Genomic DNA, 24,918 nt, shown 5'->3' on the forward strand with positions numbered 1-24,918 from the left:
GAGATCGAGCAAGTTGTTCTCCTTTGTTGTTCACTTGTCTTCCCATTTGTCATGAGAAAATTTGTGTCTTACTCCCACTTCTCTTTTATAGAATATTGCTTCCTTTCAGATCTTCCAAACAGTTTCAAAATCAACTTCCTACTCAGCTCTGATTTGAATGCAGATATAAACATTTCAACAATTCCTCACTCTACCTCCTCTAAAATGTCCTTCGTTGAATGTCTCATTTGCAGGTATCTGTAAAAGTTCTGATTGTTTGAACCAAACTGTTCTTTTAATTCTTGAAAGCTTTTGCCAGTACATTACAGCTCTTGTTTCCCAACATCGAAACCTGGCATCTATTCTACTGGAGAATTGAATTCCACCATCATTTTTAAAACCATGCAGCTGTGCAAAACAGACTTTTTTTATTTGGCAGACTGAAGCAAGCGTAGTAGATTGACTGACAAGCAGTTTATGGCTCTTTTAATCAGTCATGATGGGGAAGAAAACGAACTAGCGGGAAACAGCCAATAGTCATGATAAGGTTCATCCAAAATATCTGCAAAGTGTAGCGAGTTGAACATTGTTCCCTTTGGCAAACAGTGACGGGACAGGCTAGTGAAGCTGAAATAGAGAGATGCAGACTTTTGTTCAAAGACTTCACAGCACGGTTGGAAAGAAACTGTCCGTTTATTGAGAAGCTGATTGTTTATTTGATACAGTAAGAGCACATTTCTGTGTTGGATGTTTCATCGGATATATTTGTACATTTCAAGGTGTCATTTTAAATGTTGTACATTTTGCATTTCGAGGCAAAGACTCTGATATTCATTCATAGTAACCAGATCTTTCCACACAATCAAGATAGCTAAATTTCTAGTTGTCTTAATATAGCTATGACTGCCAAAAATATGGACCCTTTTTCAATTAATACACTTCAACTTGAAGCAATCAGTCTTGGAAGGATGAGTGAGGTGAGGCTGGGTGAACTGAACCAAATGTTGACAACAGCAACAAAACTTTAAACAATCAAACAAATTAGTAAGCATGAATCATATGCTAACATGAGCTTCTGGAGTCAGAAGCTGTTAATAATACAAAGCTATTACAAAACAAAACAAAACATACTCAAAGGAACACAGTAAAATGCAAACGTTGAGGGGCACAGAGGTTCGAGCAACGGTCTGAGGAAATGTTTCGAGCTTGGCAAAGTGCTGTGATTATTTTATGGCACCAAGAGCCATATTCAACCAACCCTTCCTCTATCTCTATCTCTGGTAAACACTGAGATGATCTCAAAGGTAAAATAAATTCAGCATGAGGCAAACAAGGAGGCTGACAGAGGCTCTTAGACCAGCTCAGGCCTTTTTATGGTCCACCCACCATTTAAGTTGGAAGCTTCCTCATAGAGGCGTCTACCCATGACCAGGACTAATCTGTCTTACCCCCTTTGCTTAGAGGGGTAAAGATAAATCTGTCCCAGTATCAGTTACAAAGAGCTGATGATTTTACATCTCTTACATCACACATATTGTTTCTTCTGGGCGTGTGAAGCAAGGTCTTTGGCTTTCTCCTTAGCTGCCAGTGCTGTCTCTCTCGCTCTCTCTGTCGCAGTTTCTGCTAGCGTTCTGGATGGTGTCTCACCTACAAAAGTCACAACATATTTGTTGAAGTATCAGGTTACTGGGAACCATTTGTGTCATAACACATGCACAACAATTTCACATTTCATTCATATACTATACAACACATCCCTGCAGCTTTAGATGCTGCATGTATAGGGAAATGGATAAGCATGAAATCACAAGACAAAATTAGCCTCAGCATGTGATTCTTAGTTTGGACTGACGCAAGAGCGACAAAGAAGCTTTTTTTTATTATTTCTTTGTAAGTTGTATTTCAGATTTTGTAGGCTGGAACTCAAATAATCCTTGGTGAAACTGTTAAGTGAATAACTTAACACTCTTTTAAAGTTCAAAATAAGCCCCCTTTTTAAAATGGAAGGCTGAATAAATAATAAACAACCCTCTTATGAGAAGGTAGTATGGTTTCCTTCAACTCTACATAGTAAAGTCAATACAAATAAAATATATTACAAAGTCATCTCAAATATCATGTACATATTTGGCAGTAGATTCCAGTCTTATTAAGTCATAACCCTCTTTGAAAGTTTTTGAGCAATTTAAAGGATTCAAAGTTGAAACTTCTACACAGCTTATTCTTTTACCTTCCTTTCTAACAGTTCTGTATGTTGACAGACTTAAGCTTCCCCAATTTGCTCACAAGATTTGAAATCCTAACTATTAAACCTATGTGTTTGATCTGACAACCATCCTGTTGTCCGCTATGATTGTCTACTCTAATGTCCCACTTCACTAGGGATGGATACTGAATTTGCTACTTTTATAGGTACCGACCAAATCGGTACTAACGAGTACCGATTCACATAAAATCAAACAGTACCATGTTTCGGTACTTAAACACATCCTTGTGACTGTGAGGGAGTGGAAGAATAGGCGATTTTCCATACTTTCAGCCTGTTATAAAGTCAGAGACTGATCGGGTGGACATCTCTGCTCTCTGCATCTGCGCGGGAGCGCGCCAAACGGAGCCTGCAGCTCTGCCTCGCGGTGAGTGCACGCGCCTGTCAGCTGCAGGCTCCGTTTGGAGGATTAAGTTGAGATGGACTCTCTCGCTCCGACTACCTGCCCTGTTTATAACCGTTCCTGTGTGCGTGAATGCCCAGCAAGTAAGTTGTGTGTCCTATTATTATACAGAGACTGAGAACTGACTTTTTCCAATCCGCAGGCATTCACGTGTGTTTATTGATAAACTCCTGAAAGAGCAATTAGACGCAACGAGCATGTGTCAGCTAATACATCTCATCACCTATATAATCCTGTTTCTGTTCATTTCATATTAAATGAAATAAATATGTTTTTTTGTTGTTTTTTTCTAGATTTTTTGATAAAACAAATTAACATTTATTACCACATAAACACACAAAATTACCGAAAATTGGTACCAATTCCCAGGTACTGGGTATCGGTACAGTATCGGTTCAAATGTGAAAGGTACCCATCCCTACACTTCACCAAAAGAGAATTGTGAAATATTCAGTTCTAAGTCAGAATCTGGTTGTTTGTGAATCTGTTTGTGTGTGGTGAGCTGTGTTCAGTTAAATCTGCCATTAATTGTGTTGGGTATGTCACATTTTAAACAGCTGTTAATATTTTAAAAAGTTTTTAGTGAGGGCCAGGATTCATCTAGGAATCATATCGTTTTTGTTCCAGCGATGAACACAGTGAACTGACCTGGAGTGTTCATGTTGTTATTGTGGACCACTTACCTTGCATTTTGGCCAGGACGTACTCAAAACCCTTCATGGTCTTCGTAACACTGGTCTTGAACCTTGCAAGGCCAAATTCCTGGAGAGGGAAACACATAGTCTTGTGTTGTCAACCAATGACTTATGGTGATACATATCTACCAACATGTGTTCTCACAACATATGCTTGATGACAATAAAAGCCCACTACCACTGTCATGAATCATTCAGTTAAATCACTTTTGACACACAGCTTTAACTGCTCAGCTGTTGCACGTTAACGCAACGTGTATTATGTTTCAATTGCAGAATGAAAGTCTCCCTTTCAGATGCCACACACCACTTTCCCTGGGCCGAATGCAGTGTTTCACTCATCTTTACTCTACTGACCTGAATAGCTCTAGTGAGTCCGTACACATTGGAAGAGATCCAAGCTTCTCTATTTATCTCAGTCCAGCTGCCATTCTCTGGGTTAATTCCATACTCGCAGCGCTCCTCCACGGACTGGGACAGAGAGGGAAAAACAAACAAAGTGACATGAGGCTGAGTGGTTACTTTGTGTGATGCGGAGTGTGTGGAGGCAAACTTTGTGGTACCATGAGGCGAGCGTGGCTGATGTTCCAGGTCAGTGTGGTCATGGTCCTTTTCTTAGGGTCCACGATGGAGTCCTCGATGATATACGCAGAGCTGGACATTTGCTTTGGGAGGTACCGCTCCATCCAGCGAGGTGCTCGGCTAGTTTTGGTCAACAGACGTCTGGAAACGAGGCAGTTTGCTGGAGTTACCTCCCGGAAAATGATGTCCTCCGTCAAAACATGGTTACTGTGGGAGAGAAGGAAAGCTGTGAGTCAGGATTACAGATAAAAAGCTCAGTGAAGGTTTGTGAATGTGACTGTTTTTAATCATCCTCATTTAAATACTAATGTTTGGTCACAAAAATTTTGATGAGAAATAGAGCATTAGCATCAAAATTAACTTAAAGTATTGATTTAAATGAATAATTGAGAACAGAAATGCTCAGCAGTATAATATTGTTGGATTATTACCTGGGTTAAGATCTTCTGTGTAATCAGGGAACACTAAACTCTGATCATACCTAGTTATCCATAATGTTTTTAAATAAATGTTTCTGTTTTATTACAACAATGACTCAAATATCTTTCACTGAGTTCCATATTTTTTTTGTTTCTATTTTTTTATTTTCCTGTCAGTGCATTTCTTTGCTACAGATCAGATCAGTGACCTAATTTGTCAATTTGTAATATCAACATAATGTTTATTAAAGCTATTCAATAAAGGTTTGTTTCACTGTTTCTTAAGTATGACATTTATTAATGAAGAGGCGCAATGTTTTCAGCCCTGATAAACTGCTGACCTGTTGTGGGTGTAGCCCACCCCTCACCCAATGACAACTGGGATCTGCTCCACCTCCACCTCGCTCAGTAATTATACAGTTATTACAGAGTTATATATAACATAGCTTTAATGTTGCATACTTCCAACATATCTGTGATGAACAGATTAGATATTAGTTATCACACCTTGTTAAACTTTATTAGTAAATGATTAACCCCCAAAACAGCCTGATTATTTCTGTCAGAGCTTATCCTCTTCAATCTGTTTGCCTTGTTGGTATGAGAAATTGACAGCTTTAAGTAACAAGCTGTTAAACTAAGTTAAGCCTGTGCTGAAGTGGAAGTTGCATAACTCAATCTTGACCAACCCCTTCATTTGCCATCATACAAATTTTGAGAGATAACACAACTTCTAGTGATCAACAAAGGAGGTGTGTGCAATGAAAAGTGACATTTTAATTTGTCCTCACCTGTAAGGGTTTGGGTATCGTTGCCAGAAGGCAACACAAACTTGGTCCCAGGTGCTTTTAAGCAAACCTGCGCAGCAGTAATACTTCACCATTGCTGTGTGTTTTTACAATGGCAATACCCTGCAGAAATACAGAACAAACATCCGTCAGTTTCCTAGTAGCTCTCAAATGCAGGAGAATGGTTAACAGTGTGTTTACTCATAGTAAATACAACATTTTTGCAATATAGTCAGGAAGTGTAATATTTTAAACATTTTCAAACCTACACTGACATCTGTCTGGTTTTTAAAGTTTTAAATGGGCTCGCCCCTCCATCATTGCTCAAATTTAAAACAAAAAAACCCACAATATGATAAATACTAGAACACAAACTAGAGGAGACTGTGATGTACCGAGACGTAAAACCAAATTCAGCCTAGTGTCTGTCAGAGGCACACAGTCCTGGAACAAACTACCAGCTCACATTAGGGAGCTTGAGAAATACTGTACCTTTAAAAACACAGTTAAACATTGGTTAAAAACAAACCAGTCATCATGAATGATCTGTTTTCTCACTTGATGCCTGTTCCCGGGGGCTTTGGCCTCACCTGCCATCCTGTTTTTATAATGTAACAAACATTGTGTATGTAAAATCTGTTTGTAAGTCAGTGTCGTGTCCTATTATTGCATTGTCCTAATCAAATAAAGTCAAATAATTAATTAATTTCGTCGAATTAGTCAAGTTCCAGTTTCTGTCAACGAGCAAAACACGCGATTGAGTAAAACCAAGGATGAATGATAAGTGTTGGATGTTAATAAATGTGATGTACATTCAACTAAAGAGCATAACCAATAACAAGGCGCTCCTTTCCTGAACTTTCCTGCTCACCTGAACGCTTCATGACAGCTGTCAAACAGATATCTCTATCACTCCTATTCTAACTCCTTAGGTATGGCGTCGGAAAGGATACTACGTTAACACTTGCAGAACCATCTGATACACATTTTAAAGTGGGAGGTATATTTACATTTTTAGGTTAGACCATAGGGTTAGACACATTTGTCACGTCCGCACTTCTTAGCTTCCCTGTTAGCATAAGCTAGCAGCGTAGCAAACCCATGAATGAACGGCCCGGTACGACCCAGACATTTCTCTGACCGACATTCAAAACACAGATCTGTGAGCTGATTATAGAAGCAGAGAAGGTTACCTGTATTTCGACAACATTCAAAGAACCAGTTATTGCATCTTAACCTCCTGTTGGGATGAACTTCGGCCATGCAGCCACGGACAGCTCGTGTCAAACGTGACTCGGACTAGAAGGAAGGTCACGTTCTGACGTCATATCCGATAGGTGGTAAAACTGCGATACCCACTTTGAACACTAGAGGGCAGCAAGTTACTGTGCAACATCTTACACAGCATGTATGCTTTTACATGCCATAGGTTTACACCTTTAGCCCTATAGTTTAGCCTGACTCGATCAACCTTTAGGTCAAATGTCGTATAATGCTGTTAAAACTACCATAAGTGCCACCTGTTAGTCCCGTAGAACAGGGGTTCCCAAAGTGTGTTTTTTTTTTTTATTTATCTAAAAATATTTATTATGATTTGTTATATATTTTTTTGATTTGATATCTTTATTTCAAACATGTAAAAGTAAAAATAGAAAAAAAGCACACAAGTAGAAAAGAAGAAATGATTATCCAAACATATTATTATTATTATTATTATTATTATTATTATTACTATTATTTATTTATTTATTTATTTATTTACCTTGTTTTCTTATTTTTATCTACCTTTTTGTTTATACTGTTGATTATTATTATTTGTTTATTTTTATTATTATTATTGTATTTTTTGTATTTATTAATTTTTTCTTTTCTTTGTTGGTTTTGTATTTCTTATATATAATTTGTTAACTTGTGGTGAACAAAGAAAAACTGAAAAAATGCAGCAAAAAAACTTGAATGACAAAGTTATCTAAAAGTAGTCAATTTTACCCATTTAAAGTGAAAAATATGGACAAAAATAGCAGCTAAACTTAAAATAAAACCTTGAAAATAGAAAGTGTAATGAGTTTTCTGCCTGTCTTTGTTGCCAGATGACTCCTAGGTTTAGGGTTAGTGAACAGTTCATTATAAAAAGCATCAGTAGCAGTAGGTTAATTTATAACAGCACAGGAAACACAGCCACATGCTCATATAGGTAGGCAAATTTTCTGCAGACTAGCTAAATGAAGCCACATTAAATCACTTTGAGGGACAGTGGGGGTCACAAGTCTTTCACCTATATTTTGGGGGTCGCGGACTGAAAAGTTTGGGAACCCCTGCCGTAAAAAAAGAAAACCTATCAACTAAACTCTCAAAAACTACTTTCATGAGTATTCCGAACACATATTGCATGTTTTGGGGAGAAACACATCATTAAACGCCTCAGCTACTGGAGAAGGTTGATCTCCTCCTCAAACTGAAATAATCCCTGAATAAAATCAGTGGTTTGGAGCAAAATGTTTGGTCTCATGCCAAGGGCCTTAGTCTCAATGTCATTCTGCTTGTAGTCCTGATAAAGGCTTACAGCTTCAAAAATAAACCACAGCACATTAAGGAATATATGCTGAAGCGGGAAAATATCAAACGTGGGTGTGTGGAACAGCAACACAAACCATATTCACATTTCCTCTGCTGTAAAATGAATCACACTGTGTAGGCCACTTGTTCATTAAATTCTTTTATTTGATTATTTTTGGATCCACAGGTTCTTGTTGTTGTTGTTCAAGTTTGAGAATGACTTTAATGAACTTCAGTTTCAGAATATGCATTGTTTTATGTCACTCTGTCTTCTCTTGGTGGATTGTGCTGTCTTACAGTGTTGATGGTGCAATGGACTACCAACCCGGATGGTTTTGGACTGGTCTACATATGGTGTCAGTGTGTTGAATGCCTTGTGTCATGAGCCACCATTTTCTCTTGTACAACATTCCCATACAGGATAAGACACACACTTATTTTGCATCTACTTTATATAGCTGTAATTATTTAAGTTCCACCCAAACTTAAGTCTACATCTAGTTTCCCAGATGTTAATAAGAACTATTGGAAGAATGTGCAAAAAGCCCCAAACGTGTCTGCCTAGGGGTAAAGAGAAATGTTCCTCTGTCATAGGTTAAAGACCCTGAAAAAGGACAATTTAGCAGCTGAGTGTTAATATACATGTTTTGACTGCTTCTTAATCAGGATTTTTTTTTAATATCCTTAAAACAGCTCCCTTCATGCTGCTGAGGCATTAAGACCCTGTTGCTCTCACTTTAAAAAGTCCACTGGGTTTCAATCTCATTCCTTTGGACACAGAGGCCTGCTGGTCCATCTAATTTGGAACATCTGGTTGTCAGGTAAGAGCAATTAATTTCCCAGATGGAAAAAATCACGGATAGCCTCTTCTGGATTCCTTGGATGAGGCTTGAATGAATGAACCCAAAAAGCAGTATTTGGAATAATTGAGTGAAAACCATCCAAATGCTTTGGACAGCCAACCAAGAGAAAAATGAGTGTGAAAAATTTAATTTCATCACAGTCACAATGATTTCTCTCTTCCTTCCATTAATTCTTTGAGCATTATTGGTCATAGAGAGGCCACATATGCAACAGAGTGCATGATTAACTGGACGTTACTTACCAACAAGAATTCATCAGTTACAGGAAACACATTATACAGCTAACCAAGTTAAATAACATCATAGTAAACATTTTAAACACAGATCTGAATAGGTTTGACAAGGTTTTTCACAAGTACCATTCACAAACGAAAGACAAGCCCTACAGAAAACGATTTGCATGCAAACCTTCGAGCCCTCTCCACTGACAAAGATACTCAAGCTCAGACCATTCAAGTCAAAAGGCTACTCTTGAAACCACGAGCACTGAAAAACAAAGGTGCTTTCAATGTGTTAAGTCATAACTAGGCTTCTCAATTATGTTAATCTCATACAGCAGTTGGAGGATGTCCGCCATTGCGACCATTCAGAGTCAGCCTTCTTATTGAGCAAGTCCTGAAGGAGCCCTCAGGGTGGAAAGAATCTGGCTTATCCTCGCAGCGGAAAACCATGAGAAAGCCAGTCCTGTAGTTTTTATTCATCCACCCGTACAGGAAAGGGTTAGCAAAAGTCGAGCACATGGCTATAATGTGAAACACAGTGTATATCAGTTTGTACTCCTTCAGCCTGAGCACCAGGTCTAAATCACTGGCCAGTTGAAACACGTGGAACGGCAGCCAGCAGACTGCAAACACCACCACCACCAGCGCTAACATTTTGGTAGTCTTTTTGCGGCGGTTGATGCTGTCGTTGCGGCTGGATGGACTGACGTGGTTCTTCAGTTTGACCCAGATGCAGATGTAGGCGTAGCTGATGATGGCTAAGGGGATGATGTACTGTAGGAGCAGCATGGAGAGACTGTAGATGACTCCGTCCCTGCTTGTACCATGAGGCCACTTCTCAGAACAGACAGCAAAATCCATGTTAATAGACAGAATCTGCTCATGTCGGTACTCTCTGAAAATAGCCAGGGGTGCTGCCAGAACAGCTGACGTAGTCCAGGTGAAGGCCATGATGAGGAAGCTGGAGTGCCACGTCAGACGTCGACCGAGGTGGAAGACAATGCAGCGGTAACGCTCCAGGGCTATGACTGTTAGAGTGAGGATGGATACGTGCACACTCAAGGCCTGGGCGAAGGGAACCATGTGGCACAACAAGGCCCCAAACTTCCACTCGTCCAGCAGAGTGTAAACCAGAGTGAAGGGCAGGCAGAGAGTATTCACCAGGAGATCTGCCAGGGCCAGGTTAGCGATAAAGAAGTTGGTCACAGTCCGCATGTTTCTGTAACGAATAATCATGTAGATGACGAGTGAATTCCCCAGCAGCCCCAGCAGAATGATCAGTGAATATGCCGTGATTAATGTGATCTGGACTCCAAGGTGCTTGGTAATGTCAGTGTGAAAACCAGGTGTGTGAAAACCCATGCTGTTGTTGGGGAGACTCAAGGGGTAGGTTTGATCCTCCTCCCCTTCGCTTGTGCTGTTGGATGTGTCTGGTGGGCTCATTTTAGCGGAAGATGCCAGATCGAGGCTGAGCCAACACCTAGGGAGAGAGGACGCATGAAATAAAATCATTTTGTGACACAAACCAAGCAGAGCAGCGTTTCTATCCATGCATGAAAAGAAACCATAAAAGTGTCCAGTTGGAACGAGTCTCAAGCTTGAGGTGTTTATATATTACCCCTGATAAAACCCCTGATCTGCATGTACTGTCACTGCTAACTCCACTGTCAGATTCAAATTGTGTCACCACAGGAGGGTGTTTCCTTGTGTATGCTTCACTTTACATTTGTCTCCAAACAACCAGTGTGAGTGTCTGGTGCATGATCCCTCACTGACTTCCCACCAATAAAAGCTGTCACTTGTATGAACTTGGATGCATGACTAAGCTAGAACTTTATGCTGCTAGGATCTGAACCCTGTGTCTCTGGGTCTGAACTTTTCCTAGCCTGTTTTTTCCCTCTTCTTATGACTCCCGGTATCTTTAATTATCAAAGATATTGACTGCACATATTCCTCCCATAAATTTAAAGACAAAATGGCATTAGATAAAATATATAATTTCTTCTCCTTGACACAGAAGTAAGTTTAAAAGCCTTTGACTAAACCCAAACCCTAATGCAATGTGGCTGGAAAGAAATGAGAAACCATTTCATTGCCTGGATTTCCTGGTTTGCATTGTAAATGTTTTACTGTTATTACAGTGACTAAGTGCGTAATGTGAGAGATGAAACAGTGCAGTTTAGAATATGAAAGAATCCTCTAATGAATGCAGCCTAATTACTAGGACAATTACCCAAGATTGCATTGAGGAAGTGAAGATTCTGACAAGCTAGGCAAATGAAAAGGAACGCATTTCAGTCACAGATTGAAATCTATGGAAAAGCTGCTCTTTTTGCCCACAACCTAATCCTCTCCAACACTGAACCCTCAGATAAAATTGACCACATTTCTTACCTAGCGCTGTTCATAGCAAAAATATCTTTGCACATGGCCTTGGTGAAAGTATTCACTTGGTTAGATTAGTTTTACATTTTGTGCACGTCCCCCACAGTTGTTCACGAACACCTGTGCCATTATAAAAGGCTAAAGGAATATGATGGAGGAAGCAATGTGATCAGAAGAAGTCAGTCGGTTCAAAGCCACATCATTAGAGCCGTTGACTGCTCTCATTCACGGTCTGCATCTCATAAAAAAGAATATTGTGAAGTAAGTCTTATTCCTGTCAGAATGATCAGTGCTGGGACATGTTGCACAAGCCAATTCCAGGTAAAAAAAAAAAGAAGAAAACTCTCCATTTTCAGGGTTTTCTCTTTTGTCTATTATCATGTCGTTTCTGCCAATATACCTGTGAGAGGCTGCAAGCTCCCGCTGAAAACAGGGAGAACATTTTGTGGCTGCATGTCTAAAATGACTGTTCATGTTTGAATCTTAAATAACAGAAGGCTCTGCCACCTCATTAAGCAGATTAATGCTAATTCAATTAAGTGACACTAGACTCAGCCCAAGGCTTTCAAAAGATCTGTACGGACTCTAAATCATTTAATTTAAGGGTTCTATGAACTTGACACTTTTGTAGTTTTTCTTATTTTCTTTTATTTTTGAGTTCTTAGACCTTAAGTGACATTGCACATAATTTGCAGCCTAAGCTAAGACCCTGGAGTTCCTTTTAAGGGCTACTAAGACCAACAGAAAAGCATTTAGTAAGAAGTCATCTCTTTGGTGACAGACAGGCTCTGGGTAATCTACAGCCAATTTTCTGTCAGACTCTAGTTTATTGATGTCTGTTTTTTCATCATTTCGTTACAAAATGTGGAAATAAAGACTCAATGTAAATTTGCTGCATTGCTATGCATATATAATGTAATATCTATGCATGAATGATTCACATTTCTCTCTCTCTATAATGCACTCTAAGCAGAAATAAGTTATAACAACAAATCTAAGGAACAAATGTGTGTGGGGTTAACAATTAAAATAACAAAAATATTCTGTATTTAACTAAGTAACTAACTAAATATGGTAGGAGGCCCTTAAAAGGGGCAAAAGCATCAAGTTGATTGAACAAATATATTGTGCTATTGACATGCTGGATAATTTTGACTGGATAGGGAGCACTGAGATGCATGACAAGTGTTGCACAGCCTTAAAACCAAAAGCACGTACAGCCCACCTGCACCCTCTGCCACCGGAGCAGCCCTCCACACAGGAGCACACAATCATGAATTGATCAGACAGACTGCAGGCGACATGTGCACTTTTCAAAGCATCAATAATGTGTCCAAGCACCATTTTCTGATCAGCGTATCTTTGACTTGAGGCGGGCTTGTGCCATCGAGTAAAATGTACCATACTCTTGCTGGAGCAAGTCGCCACAGTGCAACCGTCTTCTTATCAACTCTATACGCCACCCAATTAAGAGGAGATACATCACTCCCCAGTCGAATATGCATTGCATCGTTTGTGCGTAAGTTGCTTTCATTTAATTAACTTAGAGAATAGCGCGCGTTCAATTATCTCCAAACAAGCTGTCCAAGCTCACCCAGCCAACTCGACAGGTGCACATAGTTCGCCCACGACACAAATACATTATTATCCTGCGTAGTTTGGACACTTGCTTTTGCTCCTTTCCAAGTGTTACCCTTACATCCAAATTACGCACAACAGTTATAGTAACAACAAGTTACGCTGCAGCAACGGAACAGAGAACCTCTTTTCCCTCAAGGGAGCATTTCTGTCACTCGAAATGAAAGCATCCACATAATAATGAACTCACCTTTTCCACTATATCTCCTCTGGCAAACGAGTCTCCACTCGAGTGTGGCGTGGAACGAGGGGGGAAAATCCCGAAGCTCCTCCCAAGCTGTAGCGCCCAGTGCGCATCTTGTGGCTCGACCGTGCGTTCCCGAGGAAGCTCTAACGCGTACACAGCAGTGCCAGGGACTGTCACTGGAGATCTGCGCAGGAAGTGCGCTCTGTAGATGACATATATATTCGACAGATCTGTGTTATTACATCTAAATTGCATTAGACTTTAAAGTCAAATACATCTAGGTCTAAAATTAAAACTGAGTTTAGAGTTTAAACGCCCCGAGTTTGTGACACTTAGCTTTTTTTCTCCGTTCATTAGTCTCTTTTCATGCCTAGGTGGTTCTACTGCTCATTCTTGTGTACAGTTCTGAGTGAACTTTGGAACAATACATGACTGTAAACTAAATCCTCATGTATTTCGTTTACGAGGCTGCACATCACTGATCTAATTTCAGCAATCAAATGAGCAGCATCAAAAGCTACTCGGTGATACAACTTGATATTGTTGTGCAGCAGCATGAAACTGCTGCCAGATTTAGCTGATTCACTGTGAAGACAATAAAGACACAAATCTCTCGCAAGCTCATTCCACTGAGCTCCATGACTTCCTAAAATAGATCAAAGTTAGTAGTGAATGGGTTTGTTAAGCTGCAAACAAACACATACAAGTTTTAGGTGCCAAATCACGAGGAGAAAAGACACCTTACTGAGCTGTGGTACATTTGAACAGGGGTTTGGTTTAGTGTTCCAATCAATAACAATCTGTGTGAGTCATTCACCTGAATTAATTCACTAAGGGTTTGAATGTGTGAAGCTATTTTGTGAGTCTTTTTCGTTCACTTATTGTCACTAAGCTTGGAGAGTTTTGCATAAAAATCATTCGGCAGAGGTCAACACATTTCTCAAGGATGAGTTGACATAGAACAGACAAACTGAAGTCTGTGGTTGCCAAAGTTACAGTACAAGCTTAGAAGAGGTTTAAATAAAAAAGAAACCTTGAAAAGTTGAATAATATACAGTTGTGTACAATATGCAATAATATGGTGAGTGAGAAAATCCCTTAGCTGCCACTCTGTTTCGATGGATGATATGATCCTGAAAGACCTTTAATTTTTTGTAACCAAACATAGGAATCTCTTTATACAACTGGAAGACACTGACACACCTAAAGAGAATTAGCAGTTGTCACACTTGAACAATGTGATTTTGCAAACAGAATAGGAAACAATGGCTCCCTTTAGTCTTTTAGTGCACTTCTCCAGAGACAATGAGAGTTACCATTTAGAGTTGGAGCTTAGATTTTTCGCACATGGAGCATTGTGGTAAGAGATCCTTGAGTCATCTCTGTTTGATTATGTGTGATGATTAAATAATTGCTGAGGTGATTGACTGGTTTATAGGGTTTACCCCCTATTGATCGGGGCAGACTGCCCTTCCACCTCAATTTATTCTCAATTATGGGAGTTGTCCCCCTGCACTCAAGGACATTTAGCAGTCAAGGTGGACACCTCTCTCAGCACAACTTGCATGCATGAGTGATAAAGGATTTGTGTCCTTGTCACGAACTCCTTTATTTCCCAACAAGTTTGAAAAGAAGTGGAGAAGTTAGGCAGTGGTAAGGAATAAATTGGCTGTTCTCTGCATTTAACTGAAATTAATTACTCCCAATTATTAGTTTGTGTAAATTAATTTGGCTTCAACACATGCTTGACCATTGAACCTCTTTCTATACATATTAAAAAAAGAGATGTGAGTCATTTCACAAATTACTGATTAAGGTAGCAGACTGGGGTGCAGATGACTGAACTTGTGAAAGATGAAAAGATGGATGTGCAGATAAAAGTTTTTTCGATACAATGAATGAACAGAATTATCCATTGCCATTAACACAAGATGGATACGCAAAACAATGTAATTAACTGACATTATGTATGCATCCATTATAGTATCAGAGGTTTTTAGCCTTCATCAGATCAGGTTTAACCTTTAAGGTGAGTGAGTAACTTTTGTCGAACTTATCTATATCAGTATTATTCAGAGTGTACACCAGCCATAAACAAACATCATTCTCATCCCTTATATAACCTGTAACTCCCCCTCCCTTGTCTGCCATTATTAAAAAAAAACTCCATGCACTCTTGTTTGAAAGGAGCTTCAATGCTGAGATTTTTTAAATTGACTTTTGGTTTCACTTGCAGTCTCACCTGCACAAATATGAATGTACACGTACTGAAGTAGTGAGCTCTGACTCTCCTGTATATGTAGCCTATACAATTCATTGCACTTTGTATGGCTGCTGTTTATGTTACGTTTCTGAGAGCAATGGTGGAACTGATCAGATGAAACGATCACAGACAGAAAAAACTTTATTCCACGAACTACCAATTATTCCTTGTTTGTCTACCAAACTGAAAAATCCCTCTCATGTCTTTTGCATTTCCTTAAGTTTCCTCTCATGCAGTTAATATTAGAAAGATGGAGTCCAAGGCCTAACCCAGAGCAAAGCCTAGAGTTCTTCAGTGCCTATAGAGCATTGGTCTCAAAGGATGAACAGTGTGTGAAGACTACAAGTTGGATCCCAGGGGTTAATATTTGTGTGGGATATTTCCATTATACCACTTATGATTCCAAAACATGCATATTGACACTGCTGTATACATGTATGACAAAGTGCAAAAGTTCTTATTACAGGTGCGCTTCTTGATTGCATATGGAACTGCTATTCAGCTTTTGATGGTGTAGACTTTGCCTATATAGATGCAATTTGAAGCCTATTTCCATGAAATTCTTTCCCCCTTAGCTAGCTGCGTATTAACATTTTCAAATTCTTAAATTCAAAGGTTTAGTGAAAGCTTGTGTTGCAAACTGTGGACTTAGTGTTTGAAATACCAAATTTACAGGCAGGGAGGGTTAAAGCCTATATATGCTGCCTTGTTTTTGGCTGCATTCTAAAAAACAAAGTCATTTATAAGTTGCTGTACATATCTACATTTGGTTGGTCTATAAAGTCTCATAAAAGAGAGAACATTCAGGCAGCCACTTCTAAAAAAAAATATATTAACAAATAACAATAACAAGGAAATGTTACAACTAAACCATAATGTTAAGATAATTTATTAGAAGATATACATTACTGGGTAAGTAACTGATAAAATTGAAAAATTATAATCCTAATATGAGTCAGTTTTAGATCTATTTGTGTAAAACATCCTTTTAGAGCTGTTTTATGAATTCCTAATACCCTGACGTCTGCTCTGCTTTCGACAGGACACAAAGAAGGAAGTAACTGATGCAGGAAATATAATGTTCTTCTCCGGATTCAGCGCATTTGCAAAGCGCATTTGCAAAGCGAAACAGAAAATAAGTGAAGGAGAGAAGAAAAGAAGTGTGCGGAAGAAAAGAAGCGTGCGGCGATTCACACCCAGCGGTTTGCTCTGAAACATATGGACCAATCAGAGGCGCGCATTGGATTAGCACATGCGCAGTGGAGATGTACGTTTTGTTCCCAAACAGCAGCCGAGCAGAGATCAGAGAGCAGATGGAGGGACTTTGAAGTATTTGATCACATAATTCTCGAAACAACAGGCAACGTAAGTTTATTAAAGTATTACAAAAAGGTTAATTATTGCAACTGTGTTAAATCCTTACAGTCGTGTTGCTTAAACTGTCGTTTACCAGCTGCTGTACTTAGCTGAAAGCTAGTAGGCTTCAGGCAGGGTGAAACCAAACTAAACATCTGACCAAGCGTTGCTTTGACAATACAAATCACAAGCTAGCTTATAGAGTCCCGTGGTATAGCACCTGATTTCTGCTCCTGTAACCCTGATTAACATTTACACTTGAACTGGCTGTCGTTTACAGTTGAAGTAGACGAATACCAAGGAGCAAGAAGAGTTTCTTTGCAAATATTTGTTATACATGGACTGTGTTTCAAGTGTTGGACTTCAGAGAGCACGAACCACCATGCTGGATCCAAATTTAGACAAGGAATGCCTTTAAATAGTAATGATCAACAGTCATTTGTTGCTCTAGAGTGTTGACTCTTATCTGACCTTTCTAGTCCCGTCTGTATCTGCCTGTCTTCTAAAAGGCTGTGTTTGTCTTTCTCTGTCCTTCTCTGCCTCCAGGCTTCTGCTTTCACTTCCTCAGTGTGGACTAACTTTGGAGAGGAAACCCCCCTTTAACCATGGCTGCTGCTGCTAATGCTGCCACATCTTCCAAAGGCAGCCTAAAGGAGGATCTGACATGTGCCATCTGCTGCGACCTCTTCCGGGACCCTGTCATGTTGGCCTGCATGCACCACTTTTGCAAGCCCTGCATCTCCAGGTACTGGAGAGGAACTCAGGGACCTGTCACCTGCCCACAGTGCCGCAAAGAGTTCAGCTGCAAGCAGTTTCAAACGAACTACCTTGTGACAGCCATGGTGGAAAAAGTCAGGGCCACCACCTCGGACACTTATCTCAAGAACCTGGAGGTGAGTTCAAGCATCACATTTAAACTGTGATCCTGCAGGCTGCCTTCCATTACCTTTAGTCTCTTTCATGAGAAGCATTATGGAGTGTTTTAAAAGTATAATCTTGTAATCTTATGAGTTATATACCTATAATACACAGAGTTGAATACAATTCACATGTATTTTGTAGTATGCGCCTGTGTTTATGAATTGTGGTCACACCCTGAACATATCTTGCTTTTATAAAGGACAAAGTTCACCTTCCACTCCCTTTAGTAATCTAAAGTATGGCAAGATTTATGACTAAACCATAGCAGCGTAAGCAGTAAACACTGCCAATATAATAAAAAAAACACCTGTTTGTATTAATATGATTCGATCCAATCTTCCTGTCATTAATTCTACCTTTGTCACTCTTATAATGGGAAACTGTTATTCATACTGTGTCACATTTTTTTTTTTTTAAACCTTCTTGTTGTTTCATTTTGGGAAATATATTCAATCAATAATATGCATTGAGCAGGATAAGAAGATCAATACTGAGCTCTCCTGTAAATACAAGGCCAGACCAGCAGCAGGTTAGCTCAGCACAGTGCAAACAGAGACAAAGTTGGTCTGGCTGTGTACAAAGGTGATAAAAAAGCCACCTGTAAAGGTCATTAAATACCAGGGTGTAACTTGAGTTTAAAGGAACACAAAAGCTGAAGTGTTCAAAACCACAGACAAATAAGAAGCAGCAGTTATAGAGCCTTATGATTGTCATTTTCTTGCAGGGGTATAGTCGCCTCCTGAAGTTTCTGCTTGTTGCTTGGCAACATAATGGTGACTTTAAGTATTATTACCATAATGTCAAACGATGTCTTTAATCTGCTGTCTTCTTACAGTGGATTTAACTAAATTGTAATCGGATGCAAACTTCAATTTTCAACAAAAACATAGAATAACATAATAGTGGTTGTAATAATAATGATGCTATTATTATTAACCCTCCTGTTATGTTCGTTTCTTAGGGACAGCATAATGTTCCTGGGTCAACTTGACCCGGGGCATTTTTAATGATCCAAAAGTGTCAGAACCCAACTAAATCCCAACACACATTTGTTTTAATCTCATCATTAACTCCATTACTAACCATTTAAACCAAGATTTAGTGTATTGTTCTTTAATTCTCACAGATCAGGGTTTTTTGAGGATAACTCACTCGTTTTTCATTAAAATCCATGTTAGAAATTGTTTTAATGTACATTGGAAAGCCCTAAATATAAATACAACAGTTTTACATGACATATATTTTTGTTCAAATTATTTATTGATTTATTTTTTCATGAAGTGATGTTGATAAATGAACACGACACCTCTTCTGTCACATGCTGCCCATACTTCTTTGCTGCATTTAGCTGGTTTGGAAGGCATATATTGCCTAAAATATACTTTAATAAGGGTCAATTTGACCCGCAACATAACAGGAGGGTTAATAATATTAATACGGTTTTAGTATTAATTACAGGAATTACTTATTCCGGTCAGTATCAGGTATATAAACAGTGGAGTTCCCCTGCTTCTCTGCACGCTCTCTCTATATGTGTTATTATTTCTGCTCCCACACTGATTTGATTTGCATATTACTGAACAGAAACAACTAAAGGAGACTTTGGAGAACCACCGCCTGAGGAAGGAGGACTTCATCAACAGCATTCGCAGAGACAAAGACAAGATGGAAACCATAAAGGTAAACTCCTTCGGGGGAGCGGAGGGCTGGCAGCACTTAACAGATAAGAATGCACACATCCTTCTCTAATGGTTGTTTGCAATATGTAGCGGTGCATATTTGGTGTTTGCAGATGTAGTAAGTGCCAGCCTGTGCTTTGATATGTTAATCATTATGGACGGTGCACTTGGGTGCATAAATGCCTCGCTAACCTCTGACTTCGTTGCATGTAAACTATGCAGAGGAAATCATCTCTGCTGTACTGCCCTAATACGACACAATACATCAGTCATTATTGATTAAGCAGAAAGAACTGCTGCATTTTTATATTCATCTTTTAGTTGCTTAAAAAATGACAGGGCTTCATTATACCATGGAAAACATTATGTACAGGCAGGAACAGAACATTACATCTGATGTTAGACAGATGGAAGATAAAAGAGTGTTTCTTTTTTTATTATTGCATACTGTGCTAAGATGTTGAGCAGGAAAACCTTCCCTGCTTCGACGCTATGTTTTCAGTTTGACACATTGCTTTGAGATGCTGAGTATAGCTCATTATCTGCTGTTAGTCACTCCAGAGAATTGTACTGTTGCAGAACAAAGTTGTAAGATATTCAGAGCTTTAAAAGTACTCGTAACTTGGCGACGACTCAGGTAACTTTACTTTTCTGGCTGCTAAGTGTAACATGAGGTAATGTAAAGAAAGCATCATGCTACATCATGTCCTTAATCTAACCCTAACCCTTTGACCCTGTCGCTCTAATCCTAACCCTTACTTATCAGTCATTTATCCCTGTCACAGAAACTAGGAGCAGATCTACAGGCTCGTGTCAAAGGAGAGTTCAGAGCTCTCCAACAGATCCTGCAGGATGAGGAGACCTGCATGCTGGAGCAGCTGAGGAGAGAGCAGGAGGAGGAGCTGGAGAAAGTCCAGCACCACCTGGAGGCCATCGAGGTGGCTCTGAGGGAGCTGGAGGAAAACATGAGGGTGCTGCAGCAGGCCAGCGCGGACACTGAGAACGTTGTGGTGACAGAGGTGAGGCTCTGCCAAAACAAACAATTTGAAAGTGAATCAAAGTTTCCTGAAAGTTTAATACCTCAGGCTGTGACGATGTAGATCACATCTGAACTTTAAATAAATCTAAGAGTGTCATCTGATTTTACTTGTGAGATTTGCATCAAACTGAGACCGAGGTTGTTAATCAGATTTTTCTTTCATTTCCTTTCCCCTCCAGCTCCCACAGCTGAGGTAAGTGTCACAAATGATTCAGTGCTTTTAGCTTTTTTGCATCCAATCCTGTTTGATCTCTGTCTCCATTTAGTGTCATTTCTTCTGAGAATATGTCATCCCATCTAAATGTATGCTTGCTGTCTGTTGACAGGCCATGTGTGCGGGCAGATACTGCTCCAGAGTTTGACATAAACGTCTTCAGCAACAAGTACATGGCTCCTCTGCAGTACATCACATGGAGAAAAATGTTTAAGTCTTTGAAGCCAGGTAATTTCCCCTCTCATGTGCTTCATTAAATACTCTCAGATAGCAGAGAACTGGTTCTGCCTCAACAATGAGAGTAATTACAGAAAAATTACCAGAGGATTATATAAGAAAATGAAGTGGTTAGAGAAGAATGTTAATGTAAGGGTTGGGCTACTGATTAATAGCTTTTCAATTAAAAATGTGACACTTAGTTTAATCTTATTACAAAAATGTATATCACTTTTATAATTTGATGAATTGCTTCATCCCAAAGGTCTTTCCCCGTTAACGTTTGATGTCGACACAGCCCACCCCAGCATCTACATCTCCAGGGACAAAACTGTGGCGGTTGAATGTGAAGCTGTGATCCCACATATGGGCCACAACAAGCGCTTCCTCCAGTGCATCAACGTCTTGGCGGCCCAGGGCTTCCAGTCAGGCCGCCACTACTGGGAGATAGAAGTGGGCTCCAAATCTAAGTGGGACCTGGGCGTGGCCTCTGAAGCTGTAGACCGCCATGCTCGGATCAAGCTAAGCCCCGAGAGCGGCTACTGGACGCTGCGGGTCCGCAATGGGGCCGAGTACTCGGCCGGCACACAGCCCTGGACCAGGCTGCAGCTGGGATGCTCCCCTAGGAGGATTGGTGTTTTCTTGGACTGCGAGGAGAGGAGGGTGTCCTTCTACAACGCTGACGACATGAGTCTGCTGTACTCGTTCACCAACGGGCCGAGGGGGAAGGTGTTCCCCTTCTTCAGCCCTTGTATCAGCGATAACCAACAGAAACCTCAGCCAATCAAACTCATCCACTACCCGCCCGTAGCTCTGTCAGGCTAAAGCGGGTCCAATCAATGGAAGCTTTGCAGTATGTAAGAGCTGTTCATTCATTTATTGACCAATGACTGTTATCTCCTAGTTATTAAGATTGACAACTGCCATTGTGAATTTTTTGACTGTTCTCTCCATGCTGTAGCTTTGGGTCATTGCTGGATGCTTTTAGTTTTTGTCTGAAATGGACTTCAATAATCTTTGAAATCTTCTGAAGCGACCACATTATGTGCTTAATAAATGTAATTATTCTGTAATCACTTGGAAAAGGGGAAATTCATTTTGCTGAACCTATCAGCAGAACAATATCCAAAACACTTTTTGAACTAACAGAAGATGAAGCATTTAATTACACATTAAGACAAACTGGCCCTTCACTGTTCAACCAAAATTATCATTTATGATAATCTGGGTCATTATCTCCCATCCAGTGAGACTGGCCTTTAGCAAAAGTGTTTTTAAATCACCATGTAGTCCAATCAGCATCAAGGAGTCGTGCACTTTACTTTTGAGTTTTTATTTTTCAGTAATTGGTTTATCATGTTTTAAACATAAGTTTAAAATCAAACCCTTGTGCATTTATATTTTATAATGAATTTTCTGACTTGCAAAGCACCAACATGTAACTTTGAGCACCTTTAAAGTTTTGTAGAAAACCTCCAATATCTGTTGATTAGTTTTTTTTTTGTTGTACAATCTTTTACATACAGCACACGGGCCTTAGTTTGAACACATGATGTGTTGCTGTCTTATTTTTAATGTTTTATCTCTTAGAAACATGTCAAGTCAAGTTCTTTGCAGTATGGAATCTATGCAGTATATTTCACATTGTTTTCATGACATGTCAATCATTTCCTGACAAAGACCAAAAACAAGTGTTGTAAAACCTGCTGATTCAAATAATAAACCAAATCACTCTTTCTTTGAAACAAACTCTGTCTTTGATCCTTCTCTGCAGCTGTGACTCTGCACACTTCCATGACCTGCCTTGAAATAATCAAGGATGTTATTAAGCATCATCAAAGCAGAGAGCGCAGCTACGAGCTCATGAGACATCCCTGACACTTTAACACAACGAAGAGGCGGGCTCTGGGTTATCTTTACAAACACACGAGAGCACTGGCGTCCTGTTTCCTCCTGACAGGTGAAAGGTCACATAAACAGAGTGACAGTGGGGATGCCTCAGGGCCGCCCAGGGGGACAGAAAGCAGGATGCTGCTGCCTCCTCTGCAGACTGGAAAAGTGGCACAGATGGGGACTCATGCATTTCCCCTTTTACAGAGACTACATTGAAAGACTGCGTTTAGGAAACACTGAATTAAACACTGACTTTTAAATCCACATTAAAATAACATTATTCCTTAAATTAAAGAAGACTTGTTTTAATTGAAGTATTAACGGTCAAAGTATTCTTACTAAAAGGTCCTTACTTAAGCAAAAGCAACACCACACTTCACTATGATTACAAGTCTTACATTTTTAACATTTTATAGTAACAGTATGTATTATGCACAAATGCTGGTTATGATTTATAAAAAGTAAATGCACTAGTTAGTATGGGTTAATGGATTAACATGACTGCTCCATTAGAATATATGGTGTGTTTTACTCTAAATATGTCCACTGCTGTGCTAGGTGTCTCTTACACTACTCAATATATGGTTATCAACTCTATAAAGTCCAATTTCCTTGAGGCCCCATTCTAAGCTTTGTCAAAATGTATGTTTAAAATAGCCAGGTGTGGGTGCGGATTTAGCCTAGTGGTTAGGTTGCTGCCCAGATTCAAGCCAAGCCTGCGGCCCCTTTCCCGCATTTCATTCCCCTCTTCCTCTCCTGGTTTCCTGCTCTGTCCACTGTTCTCTCCTTTCTACATAAAGGTGTAAAAGCCCCAAAAATGTAACTAAAAAAAAATTGCCTGGTTGGTTTGAAAAACAAAGGATTTTCTTAACCCATTACAACACACTTTATCCTTCAATTTAAAAGAAACATATTAAATCAAAGACAGTAATGCTTGAGATCTTCACTGGGCATTAGGAGAATGAAAATGTATTATGCTGTAAAACCTGTGACTAAAATGTGGTACTAATTTGGGGTAAAAGGTGAGTGTTTTACTTTTAGATTTAGAGGAGTAGGTGTTACACAACATGGAGAGGAAATCTCAGATATGTACAAAAGAACATTTAATGAGAGGCGTCAGTTTGGCCTAGTGGTGAGGTCATGCGCCTGTGTATAGAGGCTATAGACCTCCAGCGGGCAGCTGGGGTTCAGTTCCAACCTGCGGCCTCTTTCCTGCATGTCACTCCCCTCCCTCTCTCCTAGTTTCCTGCTCTATTCACTGTCCTATCCTCTCTGAATAGAGGCAGAAAAGCTCAAAAATAAATCAGAAAAAAGATGCATGTATGTTACCCTGTAGAGTCCTCCACTGCTGAATATAAAGAGATTCTGAGTAGTTGACCTGTTGTCCACTCTGGAAGAATATTTCTGCCTCTTGGTAAAAACAAGTAGGTTTTAACTGAATTTCATTTTATTATCTAGTCCCATAAGAGGCATTAAAAATTAATGCTGCATAAATCAGTACTTTTTAATTAACAGTGGGGTTTTACAAAATGTAAATTGAAAGAGGTATCTCAATGACCCCACAGGCAACTACTATCTGAGTCTGCAGGTCCACTTAGAATTAGAGAGCATTTTAGCATTATGTAGCCAACAGACTTTTTTGTGCTTTGGTTCACACTCAGCACTCTCAACAACCTTGTTTTTAACAGCAAGCAGTTCAACTTGCAGATAAAGGTGCTTATTAACAGCAAGGTCGACCTAGTTGTGAGAAAAGTGTAGCACTTTGCAGCTAAAGAGCCAGATGTAGGTGGAGGCCAAACCGAAGTGAAAAGCAAAATGAGCGATGGATTTAAATTTATCTGGTTGACTGAAACACTTCTCCAAATAATCTTTGTCAGATGAATGTTCATTAACCAAGTGGCAAACTTTGGTGTTGAGAAATGAAGCCAACGCAGGTCCTTGAGTGTCTACATGTAGCAAGCCCCAAAAGCCAAGAAGACCCAATCAGAGCCCATATTAATATACATATTTTTACAGCAGGACTAAACATGTTTACATGGTACAAAAACTGATCCGCTCTCTTTTCCTCATTTTTATTTTATTTTTTACAACTGTAAAGGATTTAATTATTTTATGACTCATTCATTTTGATTTGAAAGGCAAAGAGTGATGAATAATTGGGCATAATTGGAGGTACAACTGATTGGACACACAGGTGGGGGCCAAGATTCAGTCAGCCCACCTACTCCTCTTTGCCTGTTTCTAGATTGACCAAAAGTTAGCAAGTGTCCACATTTCATATATGGCGACTACCATTTTTGAGCTTCATGCAGCCTCTTCTGAGACCATGGGGGAAGTTACTGAGACCACGCCCAT

The 24,918-nt window shown here is 39.6% G+C and overlaps 3 protein-coding genes across 4 annotated transcripts; 1 reads left to right on the forward strand and 2 right to left on the reverse strand.

Annotated features, from left to right (window-relative positions):
• Nucleotides 1-653: 653 nt before the first annotated feature.
• prelid1a (PRELI domain containing 1a) lies at nucleotides 654-6,457 on the reverse strand. Its single transcript, XM_034690604.1, has 6 exons — nucleotides 6,326-6,457; nucleotides 5,136-5,255; nucleotides 3,907-4,132; nucleotides 3,701-3,814; nucleotides 3,332-3,410; nucleotides 654-1,626 (listed from the first exon to the last, which is right to left on the reverse strand). Exons 2-6 carry the CDS (start codon nucleotides 5,225-5,227, stop codon nucleotides 1,505-1,507), a joined length of 633 nt encoding a protein of 210 aa, XP_034546495.1. The 5' UTR covers nucleotides 5,228-5,255; nucleotides 6,326-6,457; the 3' UTR covers nucleotides 654-1,504.
• Nucleotides 6,458-7,832: 1,375 nt separating this feature from the next.
• npy7r (neuropeptide Y receptor Y7) lies at nucleotides 7,833-13,751 on the reverse strand. Of its 2 annotated transcripts, XM_034690233.1 has the most exons (3): nucleotides 13,728-13,751; nucleotides 12,986-13,184; nucleotides 7,833-10,252 (listed from the first exon to the last, which is right to left on the reverse strand). In XM_034690233.1, exon 3 carries the CDS (start codon nucleotides 10,213-10,215, stop codon nucleotides 9,100-9,102), a length of 1,116 nt encoding a protein of 371 aa, XP_034546124.1. In that variant the 5' UTR covers nucleotides 10,216-10,252; nucleotides 12,986-13,184; nucleotides 13,728-13,751; the 3' UTR covers nucleotides 7,833-9,099. The 2 variants fall into 2 exon arrangements, with proteins under 2 accessions (XP_034546124.1, XP_034546122.1); XM_034690231.1 differs by lacking the exons at nucleotides 12,986-13,184; nucleotides 13,728-13,751 and adding an exon at nucleotides 11,167-11,271.
• A 2,727-nt stretch (nucleotides 13,752-16,478) lies between these two features.
• On the forward strand, nucleotides 16,479-22,419 carry trim105 (tripartite motif containing 105). The gene is made up of 7 exons (XM_034689212.1): nucleotides 16,479-16,610; nucleotides 17,148-17,494; nucleotides 19,107-19,202; nucleotides 19,987-20,220; nucleotides 20,420-20,433; nucleotides 20,567-20,682; nucleotides 20,936-22,419. The coding sequence occupies exons 2-7, from the start codon at nucleotides 17,207-17,209 to the stop codon at nucleotides 21,493-21,495; spliced, it is 1,308 nt and encodes a 435-aa protein (XP_034545103.1). The 5' UTR covers nucleotides 16,479-16,610; nucleotides 17,148-17,206; the 3' UTR covers nucleotides 21,496-22,419.
• The last annotated feature ends 2,499 nt before the right edge of the window (nucleotides 22,420-24,918 follow it).

Source organism: Notolabrus celidotus, chromosome 8, assembly GCF_009762535.1.
Source record: "Notolabrus celidotus isolate fNotCel1 chromosome 8, fNotCel1.pri, whole genome shotgun sequence".
Classification (NCBI taxonomy): domain Eukaryota; kingdom Metazoa; phylum Chordata; class Actinopteri; order Labriformes; family Labridae; genus Notolabrus; species Notolabrus celidotus.

What these genes read in the sequence shown, in the direction of transcription:
- prelid1a (XM_034690604.1), bottom strand. Translation starts at nt 5,227, where the DNA reads ATGGTGAAGTATTACTGCTGCGCAGGTTTGCTTAAAAGCACCTGGGAC. An exon ending in TCAGCCACGCTCGCCTCATG is followed by an intron (nt 3,815 to 3,906) that starts GTACCACAAAGT and finishes TCTCTGTCCCAG; the next exon opens with TCCGTGGAGGAGCGCTGCGA. An exon ending in CGTCCTGGCCAAAATGCAAG is followed by an intron (nt 1,627 to 3,331) that starts GTAAGTGGTCCA and finishes TGACTTTTGTAG; the next exon opens with GTGAGACACCATCCAGAACG.
- npy7r (XM_034690231.1), bottom strand. Translation starts at nt 11,201, where the DNA reads ATGTGCAAAGATATTTTTGCTATGAACAGCGCTAG. An exon ending in TTTGCTATGAACAGCGCTAG is followed by an intron (nt 10,253 to 11,166) that starts GTAAGAAATGTG and finishes CTCTCTCCCTAG; the next exon opens with GTGTTGGCTCAGCCTCGATC.
- trim105 (XM_034689212.1), top strand. Translation starts at nt 17,207, where the DNA reads ATGGCTGCTGCTGCTAATGCTGCCACATCTTCCAAAGGCAGCCTAAAG. An exon ending in CTTATCTCAAGAACCTGGAG is followed by an intron (nt 17,495 to 19,106) that starts GTGAGTTCAAGC and finishes ATTACTGAACAG; the next exon opens with AAACAACTAAAGGAGACTTT. An exon ending in ACAAGATGGAAACCATAAAG is followed by an intron (nt 19,203 to 19,986) that starts GTAAACTCCTTC and finishes TCCCTGTCACAG; the next exon opens with AAACTAGGAGCAGATCTACA.